Here is an 18172-nt window from a genome sequence, read left to right as displayed (position 1 = left end):
AGGGAGGAAAACAACAGAGCAGACGAACTAGCAGGCTTTGCCTCAATGGCAGATACATTCACCCCTCACCCATTGCTCATCGACTACTTACCAAGACCAAGCATAGAAGACCCCGAAGCAGAAGAGGTATGTTGCGCAGAATTAGGCCCCTCCTGGATGGATCCCATCATCCTATTCCTAAAAGACGGCATCCTACCAGAAGAGAAAAAAGAAGCCAACAGAATAAGAGCAAAGTCACAGCGATTTTGGCTATCTCCATCTTTGGCATTATACAAGAAGTCATTCTCAGGGCCTTACCTAAAATGCGTTCATCCCAGCAAAGTGGAAGCATTCTTGTTCGAAATACACGAAGGGGTGTGCGGAAGTCATCAAGGGGGAAGATCGCTAGCTTACAGGGCCATTTCGCAAGGATATTGGTGGCCATATATGCAGGCAGACTCAGAGAAATATGTGAAGAAGTGTGAAAAATGCCAGAAATTCGCACATCAAATACATCAACCAGCTAGAGAACTCCTACCATTGACTAGCCCATGGCCTTTCGCAATGTGGGGCTTAGACATAGTAGGACCACTTCCAACAGCACCCGGTGGCAGAAAGTTCTTTCTCGCAGCAACAGACTACTTCACAAAGTGGGTGGAAGCAGAAGCATTGGCATCAATCAAAGAAAAAGATGTGAAGAAGTTCGTTTGGCAGAATATCATCACTCGGTTTGGCATACCAAAAGCATTAATCTCAGACAATGGTACTCAGTTCGACGGCAGAATCTTCAGAAGCTTTTGTGAAGAATACAAGATAGAGTTCTACAATTCTACACCGGCATATCCTCAAGCAAATGGGCAAGCAGAAGCATCAAATAAAGTCGTCTTGGATGGACTAAAGAAAAGGCTAGAGAAGGCAAAAGGCAAGTGGGCGGATGAACTTCCTCATGTTTTATGGGCTTACCGCACCACACCTCGGCGATCAACAGGAGAAACACCATTTTCCTTAGCCTACGGAATGGAAGCAGTAATCCCACTGGAAGTTGGCCTCCCCACAATTCGAAGCGAAAATTTTGATCCAGACTTGAATGAAGAATCCATAACATTGGAACTCGACCTTGCAGAAGAAAGAAGAGAAAGAGCACTGGTTCACATCGCCGCATACCAACGAGAGTTAATCAGAAAATACAACAAAAAGGTGCATCCAAGACAATTCAAGATTGGGGATTGGGTACTGCGCAAAGTAATGGGGAACACCTTGATACCAGGAGATGGAAAGTTAGGGCCAAACTGGGAAGGTCCTTACAAGGTGGTTGGGTTAGCAGGCAAAGGGGCATACCACCTAGAAGACAAAGACGGCAAAGCAATCCCTAGGCCATGGAACACGGCCAATCTCAAGTGATTTTACTTTTAGCTTTTCTTTTTCAAAGATGTAATTTTTTCTTTCTTCAATAAAACAAGCAATTCTTTTCAGCACGAGTTGTTCTTTGTAAAAGTTAGCTTTAGTGACAATTAGGTACATTGCAAGCATTTTATTCTAAGTTAGCTGGAAAAACTAACTTAGAGGTTGGCTGGATTAAACCAACACCTTCCTAAGCCCAGGATAAGGATCCAGGCTGCAGGAGGTTTGGTCGGAATAACCAAACATTATTCTAAGTTAGCTGAAAAAACTAACTTAGAGGTTGGCTGGATTAAACCAACACCTTCCTAAGCCCAGGATAAGGATCCAGGCTGCAGGACGTTTGGTCGGAATAACCAAACACTATTCTAAGTTAGCTGGAAAAACTAACTTAGAGGTTGGCTGGATTAAACCAACACCTTCCTAAGCCCAGGATAAGGATCCAGGCTGTAGGACGTTTGGTCGGAATATCCAAACATTATTCTAAGTTAGCTAAGAAAAACTAACTTAGAGGTTGGCTGGAATAAACCAACTCTTGTTACTCTTCAGCCGAAGTAAGGGTATGGCTGAAGAGTGGTTGGCTGGAATAAACCAACTCCCGTTACTCTTCAGCCGAAGTAAGGATATGGCTGAAGAATGGTTGGCTGGAATAAACCAACTCTTGTTACTCTTCAGCCGAAGTAAGGGTATAGCTGAAGAGTGGTTGGCCGGAATAAACCAACTTTTACTCTTCAGCCGAAGTAAGGGTATGGCTGAAGAATGGTTGGCTGGAATAAACCAACTCTTGTTACTCTTCAGCCGAAGTAAGGGTATGGCTGAAGAGTGGTTGGCTGGAATAAACCAACTCTTGTTACTCTTCAGCCGAAGTAAGGGTATAGCTGAAGAGTGGTTGACTGGAATAAACCAACTTTTACTCTTCAGCCGAAGTAAGGGTATGGCTGAAGAGTGGTTGGCTGGAATAAACCAACTCTTGTTGCTCTTCAGCCGAAGTAGGGGTATGGCTGAAGAGTGGTTGAATAAAATAAACCAACTCTTTTCACTCTTCAGCCGAAGTAAGGGTATGGCTGAAGAGTGGTTGGCTGGAATAAACACTATATACTCCTCAGCCGAAGTAATTACATCGGCTAAGGAGTGGTTGGCTGGTAAGCATAGTTTAACCAGCTAAAACCAGAATGAGAGTTCAAGTAAAATTTTCAGTCAAGACAACACAAATGCAAGCATTCGAATCAAAACCGGAATAAGAGTTAAAGCAAAACTTTTCATTCATTGAAAAACCATTACAAAGAAGGGCCATAGCCCAGTTACAAGAGCAAAAAACAAAAGGAAAAAGTACATATTCAAGAGAAAAGTTCTTCAATTTCTGCATCAAAAGCTGCATCACCATCAACTTGAAGACCAGTTTCAGGAGGGAGCTCGCTCTCGGTTACCACGGTGGTTTCGGTTGGAACCACGGTTTCACCGGGTAGTTCAGTAGTCAGGTCTTCCACCATGGGCTCCAACCGAACTGACGGGTCCACATTAACAACCTGAGTATCCTCAGAGGCTGAGTCTTCATCTGTGTCAGAGCCTTCAAGAAACTCCTGTTGCAGTGCATTAGCATAGTCCGCAAGGGAGCTCGGTATAAAATAGGCTGGAGGGTTGAAAACCTCGGTCTGTGAATCGTGACCGAGCTTCTCAACAGCCGCCCTCCAGCCGCACTTGAAGAACAGCTCCTTGGCAGCATCGCACTGTTTGACATAAGCATCCTCTGCCTTCTTATAACCCTGCTTTTCGGCTCCCTTCGCGCTCTTTTTCAGTTGAGTTATTTCGGTATCTTTTCTCTTTTCAAGCTTTACCAACTCGCGCAGATACTTGTCTTTCATAGCGATGGCGGCTTTCTGCTTCTCTGCTTCAGCCGAACTAACCAGACCGGCAAGTCGGCCGCTCTCAGCTTGTAGCTCGGCCATTTTCTTTTCGGCTTCTTCTAGCTCGGCCACCTTTGCTTCAGCCTCCGCCATTGCTTACCTTGTGGTTTTTCTAAGCTCTTGGACTTTCTTGTAAGTAATGTTGTTTTTCTGTAAGGCCTGATAAAACGAAGACTTCCCTTGAGTCGAAGTAAAAGTTTGAAAAATTAGACAGAAAAAACGGACAGAACTACTTACCAGAATCATGGACTTCGATGAAGACCGAATGGACTTCAATTCGGTGTTTAATTGCTTTAGGTGGTGCTCCATATCTTTGGGGAGGCACACACTCTTGGCCAGGTTGAAGGCCAATTGATGATCTTTTTCAGCAACAACCGAATCAGAATCTTTGATATCTCGGTCGTTGAAGGTTAGCTTCGGAGCCCATTTGGAAGATTCTGCTCGGTCAGTTTGCTCCGGTTGAAGGGTAGGTTGACGACTTGGGGGGATGGATTCAACCTCATCGACAAGTTGCTGTTCGGTCGATGTAGATCGGGCGCGTTTAGAGGGGCGAGATGAAGAAGGCTGTTGAGAAGGGAGGGCCACAACGGCAGGCTGCGTTTGGATCGATGGTGGTACTTCGGCCCTGGTTGTTGCGGTCAGAAGGGCCCTAACTCTGCTTTTCTTTGCCATCTCTTCTTCAGCGGTGAGTGGGACAAGTCGTATTTCGGGCAAGGTTGGGTCCGGTTCAGGTGCGTCTTCAAGAAGGAAATCGGTCACTCTGGCTTTTCGGCGACCGCTATACCTATAGGTCGGCTCAAAGTTTAGAAGCTTAGCCCAACTCCTTTCTTTAAACCATAATGCGGCTCGGAGTGTGTTCAGATTTGGGTAACTGTACAGGGAAGCAAGATGAGACGAATCTGCAAAAAGATACAACTGTCAGATCGGTTGCGACATCTGAAACCGAAGTAAAAGAAAAAAATGCATAAAACCGAAGTAACTCTACCAGGTTCTCCTTTTTTCCAGTTTATACTTCGGCCTGGGATTTGGGCTTGCTGATCTTCAAAATTTCCCGATACCCAGAAAAAGTCATCATCATTTACATCCTTATCTGGCGTATCTTTTATTATCTTTTCTCTACGGCGGCGTATCCTAAGGTAATAGACCAAGCCGTCGTCTTTGGAACCTATGGAGTACTGGTGGAAGATTTCGGCTAGACCGAGGTTCAGGCCTGCTTGGCGGTTTAGTTCGGCTATACCCATTATTATCCGGTATGTATTGGTGGATAGCTGGGTTGGGCATAGTCTGGTCTGCCTGAGAAACTCACAACTTAAAGGCTGGACTGGGAACCTTAGTCCGGTCTCTATAATTGAAAGCAGGGTAAAAGGTACAAAGCCTACTTCGCCCCATGGTATGACGTCCTGCTTGGCTAGGGTAAGGTGTACATCGTCTGGAATGCCATAATCCCTTCGGAATTCGGCCATGCCACCAGGGGTCTCTACCAAATACCTATACTTACCCATCTATGGTATAAATTAAGAATAAATTAGTTCGATTGGAAGATTGGGCTCAGTAGCTCGGTTGAGCGCACGAAGATGTGCCTGGGCAACCTAAGTCTGTAAAGTAGAAAACAAAGGGGTTAAGCACTGATCATTGGACCGTGCTACAAATTAAAAGCAAGGTATAAGAGCCCTACTTCGGCCTCATGAATTGGTTCTACCTCGGTTCGTCAAAAGGTTTGGTAGCTCGGTTTGAGCTGGTTACTCGTTAGACCGGTTCATCGTCTAGGGGCAGCTTTCTGAGTTCGGTCTAAAAAATTAAGAAAGCTGGTTTAGCCCCAAAGGCCTAAATCGGTTGAAGTATGAATAAAGTTACTTCGGTTGAGCCTCTAGGGGTAGTTTTCTGAGTTCGGTTTAGAAACTAAGAAAGCTGGCTTAGCCCCAAAAGCTTAGTTCGGTTGAAAACCGAGGTTCCTAGTGTAATATGTTCAAACCTCGGTGATCTTATTTCGGCTAAAGTGAATCAGGAGTTGGTGGCTCATTGAAACTTTTGTTATTTATTCAAGTTCTAGTTCGGTTATTGACTAAAGTGTTCTACCTATATAAGACAAACAGTATCCTAGCTCGGTTGCTACATAATTTTGGATCTAAGACTAGTTTTCTACAGGAGTTCATACACGCATGGGTTCTGCTAATGTTTTTTCATAAAAGTACAGAAGCGAACCAGAAATGGACAAACATGTTTGCAAAAAACATACAAAACAAAATATACAGATGAACAGAGCAAGAAGGATAGGCTTGCTTACCAGATTGGAGAAAAGGGGACTAGAGATGGAGACAGTAGCTGCAAATGAAGAACACAAACACAGGTTGGAAAGGCAGAGGCACGGAGAGAGAAGAATGTGAAAAGTGTGAGTGAATGATTCAAGAATAGAAAGGTTGTTTTGTGAAAAAGGAGAGAGAAAAAGCGGCAAAAAGGAGCGGGACTGTTCAAAAAAATTTCATAGTACGAGGGCGGCGTGACAGCTACCCACGGCCTATCAGAACCTGCCACGTGTCATTGGAAAGTGAAGCGTTACAGTCGCTGTGATTGAAGAGACGTTTTGACCGGACGAAACAGAGCCCGGAGTAAAAGTAGCTCGGCTGGAGAGGCTAAAGGGTTTTTAGCTCGGCTGGAAAAGCTTAAAAACTCCAGCTCGGCCAGTAGACTAGTAATCCCAATCATGCTGTGCAGATGGAATTAAGGGGCAATTGAGAGGGTAATTTTTGGAGAAAATTGGGCCGAGCTGTGAGATGGGCTTTGTGGCCCAAGGTATGAAGGACTCAGTAAAAGGCTGTAATGTTATTCCGGCCCTGGAGAGGTATAGTTACTCCGGCTCAGGGGAGGTATAATTACTTCGGCCCAAGATGATGTAAAGCTACTCCGGTTCGATTGTGGTGTCTCCTGAATAGGTCGGTCTGGAGGTACCTTTGAATTAGACCGACCTAGGAGTTATACCGATCGCAAGATTGTTAAGTTTGGTCCAACCGTGCCATGGGTTGAGCAAGAGAGAACCGAGATAAGGAGGAGTAAAAGCAGAACCGAACTAAGGAAGTGCGGCCTACTCCGTGGCTCGGTATAGCCAGTATTATTTCGGTCGTATGGTAGTTCGGCCATGGTGAAAACCATCCCACTTGGTTTAAGCAGTGGGGGGGGGTGTAAAAGGATATGCATTATCCTTTAGGAATATGAATCCTAGGAGGACTCTGCATGGAGGAATAAAAGTCCTACTAGGATTAGGCCACTCGAAACCTATAAAAGCTCACAAGCAACACCTTGGAGGAGGTAACATAACACAACATACAATTTTGCTTCCTGATTAAATTGAGCTTTGTCTATTTGTCAAGTTTTCTGACTTAGGCATCGGAGAGGTTTTCGGCACACACCCGCTGGCTAGCTCACGTTTGTGTTTTCAGGTAACAAAGCGACGTTGTACGGAGGAGCGTGGACTTAGTCAACAGGATTATACGAGGAGAATTATTTCTTCCCCGTACAATAGACATATGCATTTGTGTGTAATGGGCCTGAAATGGGCATTTAATTTGTGTGTAATTTAAATTATATGACACACAGAAATGTAGTATTTAAATTCCAAACATGGGAAGATTTATCTTTGTTCGGATTGCAGTGGAGAACCCAATCAATCTAAGACACTGGCCTATAGGCTATAGCAAGGAAGATTGATATAACGTTCTTTTGTTTTTAGAGGTAGAATAGAGAGTATTGATAGTGAGAATATTAAGTAAAATTGTGCTTATTTTGATGATATTTGTTAGTGTAGAGATTGTTAAATTATTTTTATATAAAATAATAAAATAAATAAAAAAAATACAAAAACATTAAACATTAATGTTTTAAAAAAAAATGCCCAACATGTAAAAAAATTTAAAAAAATAAAAATAAAATAAAAAATTTCCAGAAAAAAATAAAAATAAATAAAATAATGATTTTTGCTTAACAAAAAATACAAAAAATTAAACATTAATGTTAAAAAAAATGCTCGACATGTAAAAAATAAAATAATAAATAAATAAAATTTTTAATCTGCCAGACTATTTTTCTAATATTAAGTCCTGGAGGCCCATTCGAATCCCCTTAAGGAGGTCCATCGTAATCCGGAGCTCAGTATCAATCCCCTCCTTATCTCTCAAAATAAACACAATATTAGTGGGTCCCACCTCACTACCAATTCCCATCCCCCTTCTAACTTTCTAAACAAACGGGGGCTAAGCTAGTTTAGAGCTTATTACTGGAGGACACTGTGGTGGTAGCAATTTTGCCCTTTAGGGCTTCAAAATCTTTAGTGGTGCTAGAAATTCAGAACTAGTGTGTGGTTTAGTTTTTAAATTAATATTTAGATTAAAAAATAAAAAAATATGTTTAGTTAAAAAAATTTTAAAATTATTTTTTCTCTCCTCTTTCCTTTTCTTTTTATTATTATTAATAAATTAATTAATTATTTTTTTTCTCTCTTCTCTCATCTAATCTATCTCATTCTCTCACATTTTACATATTAATCAATTAAATTTTCTCTTACATTCATCTATTCAATTACAGAAAAAAATTAAAAATAAAAAAAACTACGAATCATCTCATAATTATTTTCAAAACTCATAACTAAATAAATTTTTAATTTTTAAAACTTTTTTCAACAACTTATCTTTCAAAATACAATTCAAAACTCAAAATTCTTTTCAAAAACTAAACCAAACTACTCAGAAAAAATAAATGAGGGATCTAGATGCATCTTATCTATGGGCTCACAACACATAAGTTGAATCTGGGCCATCTATTTTCACCTCGTAAATTTCTAGTTTAGTTTTTTTTGAGTTCACAGATATACTACAAAATTTTAGAGTTCTATTGCCATTGAAAATGTAAAAGGTAAAAAATTAAGGGAACCTTCAAATGTCGAATTGGGGTGCATGCTATGAGGAAGGCACACTAGCATGCTCCAGTGAGCTATGATGTGATTCACTCTGAACCCATTGAGATAATCTAAACTATACATTTTGTAGAGTCCAACGAGTAAGTAATTTATTAAAAAAAAAAAAAATCAAGTTGATCAGACATCAATAGTCACATAATTATATTACATTTGTCTTAAAAAAATTGATAAATCTATTCTTAAAATCACACTCATTGTCCATTTTTTTTAAAGATTAATGTAATTCAATCATATAATTTATGATATCTGATCAATATAATTTTTTACATGAATAATTTGTAGAACATGTTTTATAAAATAAATAGTTTGAATCATCATAATGGACCCGAAATAGGCCACAACATAGTTCACAATAGGGGTTGTTGTGCCTTGCTCACGTCAAGCACTCTAATTCCTTTAAATAAACCTTACAAAAAATGTTGTACACTACATTTCTAAATTTGAATTTTGTTAATTTTCCTTGAATATCCCAATTAATCCATACCTTACCTCCTCCCACACAGCTAGTCTGAGCATGAATCTTTTAAAGTATTTTTTGTAGAGTAAACTTCGATTTGTAAATGTGATTTGTTGCTCCTAGACATTAAATCTCAATCGTACGACACATCACTCAAGGATTATTTTAACAAAAATCACTTCAGAGGATGCATGCTCGCCCCGCCACTCTTATCTTTCCTTTTTGTCACCAACTGGCCTTTCCTTTTCTTTCCCACTGCCCACCGCCCCCTTGTGTACCCTAATTCACTACGCCAAAATTGGGCTTTAGCGGCGGTTTTTTACCGCCGTTAAAGGCTGTAAAACCGCCGTTAAAGCCTTTAACGGCGGTATTAACGGCGGTTTTGTTACCGTCGTTTATGCGCGTGTCGGAAAAAGTACAACCGTCATTAAAAGTCGACCAAAAACGGCGGTAACATAGGACTAAAAACGGCGGTTTTTTACCGCCGTAAATAGGTTCAAATTTTTCAAAAAATAATTCTTTCTTCTTGCACTCCCCAAGTCTTAAACCTTCAACCTCTCATCCACCCACACTAACCACTCTACCATAGCCACTCTTCATGAAATATATTCCCTAAATAAATATTTAAACATTACTTTTACTTTATTGTAGATGGTTTTGCCGGAGCTCGCCGGAGTTTCGCTGGAGCACATCGGAGTTTCGTCGGAGTTTCGCTGGCAAAGACCGCCGTCATTAACGGCGGTAATGATTGGGCATTAGCGGCGGTTTTGTTACTACCGTTAAAAGTGGGCATTAACGGCGGTTTTTTTAACGGCGGTAACAAAACCGCCGTTAATGATACCTTTAACGACGGTTTTCGTTACCGCCATTAATAGTACCTTTAACGACAGTTTTCGTTACTGCCATTAAAAAAACCACCGTTAATGCCCTGTTTTGGCGTAGTGATTGATGCCCTCTACTCCTCATCGTCCCTCTCTCTCAAACCCTAATTGCTAAATCCTAAGGAGAGAGAAAGAAAGAGTTGCGCAGAAGAAGAATAAGAAAAAGAAGAAGCAAGGGGAAGATGTGGGACTTGAGTCTCGAAAACGGACAAGGTCAGGTCAAATTGACCTTAAAATTTAAGGATCAGGCTCGGTCTAAGCTCAAGAGTTTTGACAAGGCAATGGATCGAGCTCAGACCAACTCATGTTATATTTCTTAAGCCCAAGCCACTATTAAAATAAATTAGAAAAGTACAAAATTTGGAAGTGCATTACAATAATTAAAATTAAGGGTTGGTTTGGGGTGTCCTAAAAAAGTACACTTTTTGTCTTTTTACGAAAAATGTACAGAAAAGTAGAGAGGTGATGTGATGAAAAAAAGATAAAAAGATGAAAAGATGGATCATATAGTCTATGCCAAACCAGCCCTTAGATATTGAATCATGAAAAAAGTAACTTTATTTATTAAAATACGTAATTATATACATTATGATTATATTATTAAATTGTATTATATTTAATCATGCAGTTTTCATAGTTAGGAAGTGGGTTGACTTTTTGGCTTTTTGGCTTTTTTGGCTATTTTAACCTGGGCTAAAAAGCTTAGCTTGGGAAGGGCTTTTTTGATTTTTTGGCTTTTTTGACTTTTTTTGTGAGAAAAGAGTGTAATGATTATGGGTTAGATGTGATATTTTGTTTGTTGTGGCTAAAATAGTCTATTTTGTCTTTTGTGGCTATTTTAGCCAAAAAAAGCCCAAAAAGCCTCTTCCCAAACAGAGGCTAGTGTCTGTTTATTTTGATTTCAAAAACTATTTTTAGATGAATTTTTGTTTATTTTTAGCCTCCGTTTGGGAAGTGGGTTGACTTTTTGGCTTTTTTGGCTATTTTAGCTTGGAGCTAAAAAGTCTGGTTTGGGAAGGACTTTTTGGCTTTTTGGCTTTTTGGTGAGGTGTTTTCCTGTTAAATTACCAAACTGCCCTTTTTGGCTTTTTTTTTTTTAATTTTTTTTATTTGGGTTTGGATTTGGCGTATTTTGCTTAAATATATATATATATATATATATATTTTAATGTTGGGTTTGGATTTGGCATATGTTGCTTAAATTTTTTATTTTTTATTTTTTTATTTTGGGTTTGGATTTGGCATATTTTGCTTAATTTTTTTTTTTTTTTTTATATTTTGAGTTTGGATTTGGCATATTTTGCTTAAATTTTTTGTTGTTTTAAGTTTTTTTATTTTGGGTTTGGATTTGGCGTATTTTTCTTAAATTTTTTTTTTAAATTTATGTTTTTGTCTTTTTTTTAAAAATTAATTAGTTCTTGCTCTTTATTTTTATTGGTATACAATAACTTTTTTTTTATTTATGTGTTTCATTTATTTGTAAATTACGTGGTGAATGGTAATTTATGTTTTCATGTGTTTGTTTTAAATGTTTTTGAATGAGGCATATTTTTGTCGTTATTTTTTCAAAATTTACGATTTTGTTATTTTCTTATTCACTCACATTAATTTGTTTTTATATTTAAAAAATGGATTTTTTCTCGTTTTATTTATTTGTAAATGACGTGGCAAATGCTAAGTTCGATTTTTTTCTTTTTTTTTTCCCTTTTTTTTGGATGAGGCCTGTGTTTGTTGTTCTTCTTTTTAAAATTTACATTTCTGTGGAAAACGTTTTTATGTTTTTTTAAAATGACATGGCAAATGCTAATTTACGTTTCTTTTTAAAATGACGTGGCAAACGTTTTTTTATGTCATTTATTTAAAATGATGTGGAAAATCATATATTGCCGTGGCACATGACAAAAAATGAGGGTCTATTTTGATTTTTTTGTTGTTTTCAACTTGTGTTTTTATGTTTTTAATTGACGTCGCACATGATAATTTCTGTATTAGTTTTGTATTTTTTGTTTCTTTTTTGTTTCACCTTATTTTGTTTTTTGAAAAGGGTTTTTTATGTGGTTTTTGGTTTTCCGTAGTTAGGCATGTCACCAACAGAAAGGGGGTATATTCCCGTGTAAACACATTCTACTGATACATGATAATATATTTGCATACAGTCTGTTCCACGTGTGTTACGGATATTACAACCCTACAAAAATCAAGTCGACTATTATATATTTCCTAACATTCCGTTATTACGCATGTAGCATAATTTGTTGCGTATGTGAAGGCGCACCAATGCCATATGCGGGTCCTCATCCCCAACCATTAAACTATCCTCGTCATGTTCAACTTTTGGTATGGCATTTACTATTGTCATAGCCTCTTCCTCGTCACAGATTGGGTGAACAGTTGTTGGATTACCTGTGTTTCACCATATATAATTATGTAATGCCATTGACGCACCTACTAACTAAACTTGCACATTTGCAAAGTCATACCGAGGCATGTCTTGAATAAACCCCCATCGATTTTTCCAGGCACCGAAAGTGCGTTCCACCACACTGCGTAAGGACGAGTGAACTTTGTTAAATAATTCCCTTGGCGTGTTTGCTGTCGTGTTCCATGCAATACGTCGGAATTCTTGTTGGTGGTAACGGTGGCCTTTGAATGGTGCTAAGTAACCTATCCAGTTTGGATAGCCAGAATCGACAAGATAATATTTGCATGCAGACATGATAACAATGTATGACACCAAAACCAAACATTGTGTTTCATTTTCAAGTAACGTTGTTTCAGAAAAATTTTATAGCCCCATAAATTTAATTCATGGCCATGTGTTACCTTCGTCAGGATGTAGGAATGAGACATTGTCATTTGTTAGTATCTCGTTGAATATGTGACTATCATGCATACTTCATTCCTATCCCCACGAAATGAATATGAAACACATGTCAAAATCGACTGCAGCCATGATATTTTGCGTGTGACAGTATTTCCTACCGAAATATGTTGCCGCATCTGGCCCCGTAACCCATGTACTTACATGTGTTCCGTCTATTGCGCCAATGCAGTCCTGCAAACAACCCAATTTTTTTGTTGCTTAAACGGGTAACAACTGTTTGGTTTTTTCCATACCTCACGTCCAGTTAATAATAAAAACAAAATAACTGACACTCTTTATTTATATGTCAATAATATTTTTCAGTACTATCTTGAATGGTAGGTATTTCCGTCTAGACTGCACGTATGGATGTATACGATGCTGACTGTATGTGGGCCGGCAATGAACAACAGTGAACTCTTTCATGGAAATTAATACGTTATGCACGTGCCGAGACACAATCTCCCCCGAATGTTAGAACCGTTCTTGGATTTCCCGATTTTGCTTCCCTTTCAACACATGGATAAACATTGCAACGCTTTCTTCAACAGCTAAGCCATGTGGACGTTGCGGGACTTGTAACCCAAAATCATTTACTAATGTCTCACACAAGGCGACAAAAACTTCCTTTGGCATGCAAACATTTTCCTCAAATTGGCCGATATGGCCCGCATATAGTTCGGATATCCACGCATTCCCGGTCAGTATAGAAGTGCGACATGGCGTTTTAGCCATGTGTTTTTCGTACCATTCTGTCACATACTGGCATGCTTGTAGAAATGTGCAGTTGTGTTCTTATTGCACCTAGACTACCATTTGATTAAGTATTTCCCTTATTCCGTCATTGTTGCTTCCATCCCAGGGATTCATTACGTCTTCGTTGATGCGTAACCTACAAGAGTGGCACTCTTTCAATCAGTTTGCTTCCCTTTCATTGAGTCAAGTTATTCAAAAAATTGCAATTGCAATTACAAAATGCCGACATTATTTTTAATGCAAGTAATGCCGTCACAGTATTTCATTAGTAACGCATAATGATATGAATTGCACAAATTGTAAACTTGTTTAACTTGAATTTACAGGGGGACCATGGTGGTAACAACCACAAAAGTTGACGTCAAAGTACACTAACAGTTAAATTTGCAAAATATAGACATACAAAAGGTAGCAAGCAAATCCGTCGTTGCCTGTCTAACAAATAGCCATACATCTAATTTAAACAAAAGCATCCCATTCATTTCTCAAAAAGCATGCTCAACCATGCTTCCATTCCGTCAACACATGCACTGAACTAAAAGTTTTGTTCACCATAGGTAGCAAGAAAAACACAAAAAGGAATAAAAACATGCACACACAACCATCCTGTTTTAATACAGTGCCAACAATAACATAAGTAAAAGTTTTCATAACGCAAGAGAAGGACAGGCATCTTCAACACTCTTAACACCGCTACATCACATCCGGCAAGCCCCAAACAGGTTTGCAAAAGGCGTCGACGCAGTACACTGGAGTTGCTTCTGTGTAAGCCACCCTACAATAGAGTCGTCATCAGGCTGGCACATCATCACCTCCCACAAATTGGCGTTATCCGTAAGTGTCGATGCGAAGTGGAATAACGGCATACCAAGTAGGGATGGAATACTCGTCAGGCGATGCATGCATTGAAATAGTATACAGCGATTCGTTGCCTGTGAGGTGCCTCACTGTAACCTGCTGATTCTTCGTACGCACCATATCTGTCAGATTGTTCATGCTTTCTGCAATAACTAACGCCCCACTTGTTGCCTTCTTTGACTTTGAAACACTGCTTGATGGCGTCTTTCTCCTTTTTCCCTTTTCAATCGGAACATGCTCCAGTGAAGAATCTGAATCCACGTCCTGTACTCCTGTGGGTATCAGATTAGCAAATGGCTGGGCTCCCAAACTGTGCACGGAATCAGATGAGTCATCAGCAACTTTAGCAAGTTTCTCTCCCGGGGTCCAATGGTGCTTACCAGTAGCTGATGCCCCCATGAAGACCGTCTCCATTAACTCACGATGTTCCAAGGTTTTTTTCCTGAACTTGGCACACACCTTGTTTATCTGCAGAAATGGAGATATATGAAAGAGAATTACGTTACATTTCATATAATTAAGTAAAATTTAACTACAAAAGTTAAAAATGTACTGGTAAATGACAAATATGAAACTTGTTTGTACATGCACTTACGGATTCCATCTTGTTCCACCACTCCTCAGGTGCCTAAAACATGCCGGTGTCACAGTCAAACCCTATCCGTGACACTCCTTTGCTTGAATCCATCAACTTTGTCCACGCTTGCCACTCTTTCTTCAAACTCATGTACTTATTCTTTAACTGTTTGAGTCCATGTTTTTTTCCTGTTTTTTTCTTAAATTTCCTTCCCAAGGACTTGTACCCTGCTTGGCTGAGGACTAGGAATGGGCGATTTCCTTTAGTAATCTCATTTGCAATCAACTGCAGGAAAACTCGAATTGAGTCACTGTCCCATGAGGCCTTGTGGCTGAACTGATTATGTGTTGCTTCAAGACTGCTTGACTTGTTAGTGACAGTGCCTTTGCTTTTTGATTGGATACGTGGAGAAGTGCAGATGGAAGCCATTACTAATGTACGATTACAAAAGATTACCATCACACATTCGGTTGTTATATACAAACTCATAAGCCATTTAGACATTAATAACAACAAACAGAGAGATAGGATGCTAAATTAGCCAACATATAACCATTGCACATTAATAACATACGTACACAGGTTCTATGGAAGTTAGTAGTTGACATACTTATGATATTGATTCATACATCTACTGTTTCGTACTGGAGGAAGGCCTAGGCAGCTTAAAGTCATACTAAAACATACAACCAACATACTACCAACATACTAACAACATACTAGCGTGTTTGTACATACTGACAACATCGTAACGTTGCTTACATACGGAACAACAAAATGACAACGACAATGCATAACACATACACAATGGTCTTAAGGACACGCAAGGATTGTTGAATGTCTATGACATCAGCCCGCAATTGCATGACAATTTCGTCTCTGGGTGACGTATAGTCTTGGTTCTTTCGCCTTGGTTCTTCGCACCAACCAATCCAACTAACACAGGGCTGATGAGTGGAAATGATGGAACTATTAGTCAATGGGTTGTTAATGTTCATGCAGTTATGATCGGTAAATAATGGTCACTCACCACAGGGCAAGGACATGCAAAGTAGCGACGCCCTGGATTTTTGGTGGACCTGGAAATCCTAACAATACAGGGGCCATGTCCACAGGCACACATTCGTCGTGGCCATGTACTGGAAGTTGCAGTAGAGGTAAAGGAAGCCATGCTATGCTTTACAAACATTCGGAAGTGAGAATGAATCATGTAAGTAATTAGGTTGTGTTATCCATATATCAGGTTACCAATGCTAGGCATACATAAATTTACATTTCTTTCAGATTTACCAATGCAACATTCATGGGTTTTATTCAGATTTACCAATGCTAGGCATACATAAATGTATATTTCTTTCTTCATTCACTACTGTACGTTACCAATGTTACAAAATAGAAATTTGTAGCATAGTCACCGATTTAAATCACAGAACCCATTCACAGTGTCACAGACTCGCAGATGTGATTCACAGACTCACAGATGTGATTTAGAGATTTCATTGACAGGACGCATTCAGAGACTCACAGACTCACAGATTTGATTGACAGAGTCACAGATGTAAGAAATGATTTAATTCACAGGGCCCATAAACATTCCTAATGTTTCATCTTTCATTCACATAATCAGATTAGAGTTCAGCATTCACAAATCAATAGACATAACTGATCTGAAATGTTTTATTAGGTAATGAAGTATAAGAAATACAAGCTACAAGTGTTTACAAGAATGAGAATTATAAGAAATCAACTTCAACTTCTGATATGAAAATGTTGACAGAATTGTATGGCATTCACAGATTGAATTTTTCATTTCTTTAACAGACATGATGGAGAGATGTGATTTCATGAACTTTCCATTTCATTCACAAACTCAGTGATGTGATAAACAGAATCAGAATATAGCTCAACATTGACAAATCAACTTGAATAACAGATTTCATTCATATGAACCAAACTAACAGTTAGATTTCATATTTCATACACAGAATCAGAATAGAGCTCAGCATTGACAAATCAATTTGAATAACAGATTTCATTCGCAGGAACCAAACTAACAGTTAGATTTCACATTTCATACACAGAATCAGAACAGAGCTCAGCATTGACAAATGAATATGAATAACAGATCTGAAAGGTTTTATTAGGTAATGAAATATAAGAAATGCAAGCTACCAGCTCAATAATAAATTGCCTCTTAGAAGAAATCAAGTTGAACTTCTGATATGGAAGTGTTCACAAAATCAGATGCTGTGGCACAGAGTGACCAAAATGCTAATTCTGTTGTTTATAGAGATACATGGAGACAGGATGTTTGTAAATTTTTCATGTTTGACATAGAGCCATTGGCAGAGTTATGAACACAGAAAGGTCGTATTCAGACAACTTGCAAATAAATTGGTATACAAAATGCAGAATGATAGGGTTTATGATTGGGAAAACATATGAACTGCCTGTAGAAATTGCAGATCTCAGAAAATAATTTTGATTTGAGAAGGGAACATAATTTTGAAGAAAATAATTTTTAGGCACAACAGTGAGTTTTATGAAGAAAAAAATTTGGATTTTCGATTGCAGATCTCTGAAAAGAATTGGTAGGAAGAAAATGTGTTTTGAACTTGCAGATCTCTGGAAAATTGCAGATATGTGAAAAAAATTGGGAGGAAACAAAACCAGAGAATGGGTGTACTCTTTGAAAACATAGGGTATTTGATTCAGACATCGTAATGTGAAGAAAATGTGTTTTGAACCAGTAATCGCCCCTCTTTTTTATTTTCCATGACATATTAGAAATCGGACTGAGGTTTTGCAAACCAAACAGACAGAATGATGGGTTTCCCATTCTGGAAACTGAAATGGAAAAAATGTAACCCAAAGTCGATTCCATCTTGTAAGCAGCAACAACAAATTCGTTGCAAAGATCAAATCACAGATCGGGTTGAAGGAAAGGGCACTGTTCAAACAAACCCCCCAAATAATAAAAAGGAAAACAAAAAAAAAGGGGAAAGCTTGGTTTACCTTCAGATTCCAGATCTCTGAGAGCCTGAGTTGCAGGGTCGCCGTAACAAATTCTCAGTCCGGTGGCGCACCAATGTCAATTCCTTTGTTGTTCTTTTTCCCCTCAAGCGCAGATTGGATTGTCTCCTTTGCTTCAGCTCCAAAGTGGATGCCCTAACTGGTGCTTCATGTGTTTGAGGGTGTGATAGTGTGCAATCCGACCAAGGGGTAATTTGGTAATTTCACCCTCCTTGTATGTAAGATACAATTCAAATGGAGCATGAGGTGTGTTTTGTCGAGTTGTGGCTAATTTAGCCAATTTTGTCGTGTTCTGGCTAAATTAGCCCACAACCCTCTTGCCAAACACACGCTTAGTGATTTTTATTTTTTATATTTTAAGTCATTTTGTGTACATTTTAGATACACTTAATCAAGATACATCTAAAAAGTAAAACAAATTAACTAAAATATTATAAAAAAAACTAAAAACAAATGAAAATTCGAATAAAAAATTGTGTGCATTTTTGTTCAAGTTTTCA

The 18172-nt window shown here is 38.7% G+C and overlaps 1 protein-coding gene across 8 annotated transcripts; it reads right to left on the bottom strand.

Moving 5' to 3' along the window:
* Nucleotides 1–13657: 13657 nt before the first annotated feature.
* On the bottom strand, nucleotides 13658–17870 carry LOC114268051 (uncharacterized). Of its 8 annotated transcripts, none has more exons than XM_082873342.1 (3): nucleotides 15670–17870; nucleotides 14658–15586; nucleotides 13658–14530 (listed from the first exon to the last, which is right to left on the bottom strand). In XM_082873342.1, exons 2-3 carry the CDS (start codon nucleotides 14664–14666, stop codon nucleotides 14033–14035), a joined length of 507 nt encoding a protein of 168 aa, XP_082729468.1. In that variant the 5' UTR covers nucleotides 14667–15586; nucleotides 15670–17870; the 3' UTR covers nucleotides 13658–14032. The 8 variants fall into 8 exon arrangements, with proteins under 8 accessions (XP_082729468.1, XP_082729469.1, XP_082729470.1 ...); XM_082873343.1 differs by having other exon boundaries at nucleotides 14658–15816; nucleotides 17655–17870; XM_082873344.1 differs by having other exon boundaries at nucleotides 14658–15811; nucleotides 17655–17870.
* Nucleotides 17871–18172: the final 302 nt, after the last annotated feature.

The sequence above is a fragment of the Camellia sinensis genome, chromosome 6, assembly GCF_055761805.1.
Source record: "Camellia sinensis isolate YWXY chromosome 6, ASM5576180v1, whole genome shotgun sequence".
Taxonomy (NCBI): Eukaryota; Viridiplantae; Streptophyta; class Magnoliopsida; order Ericales; family Theaceae; genus Camellia; species Camellia sinensis.
Note: the sequence above shows the minus strand (reverse complement) of the source record. Positions and strands in the feature narration are given on the sequence as shown.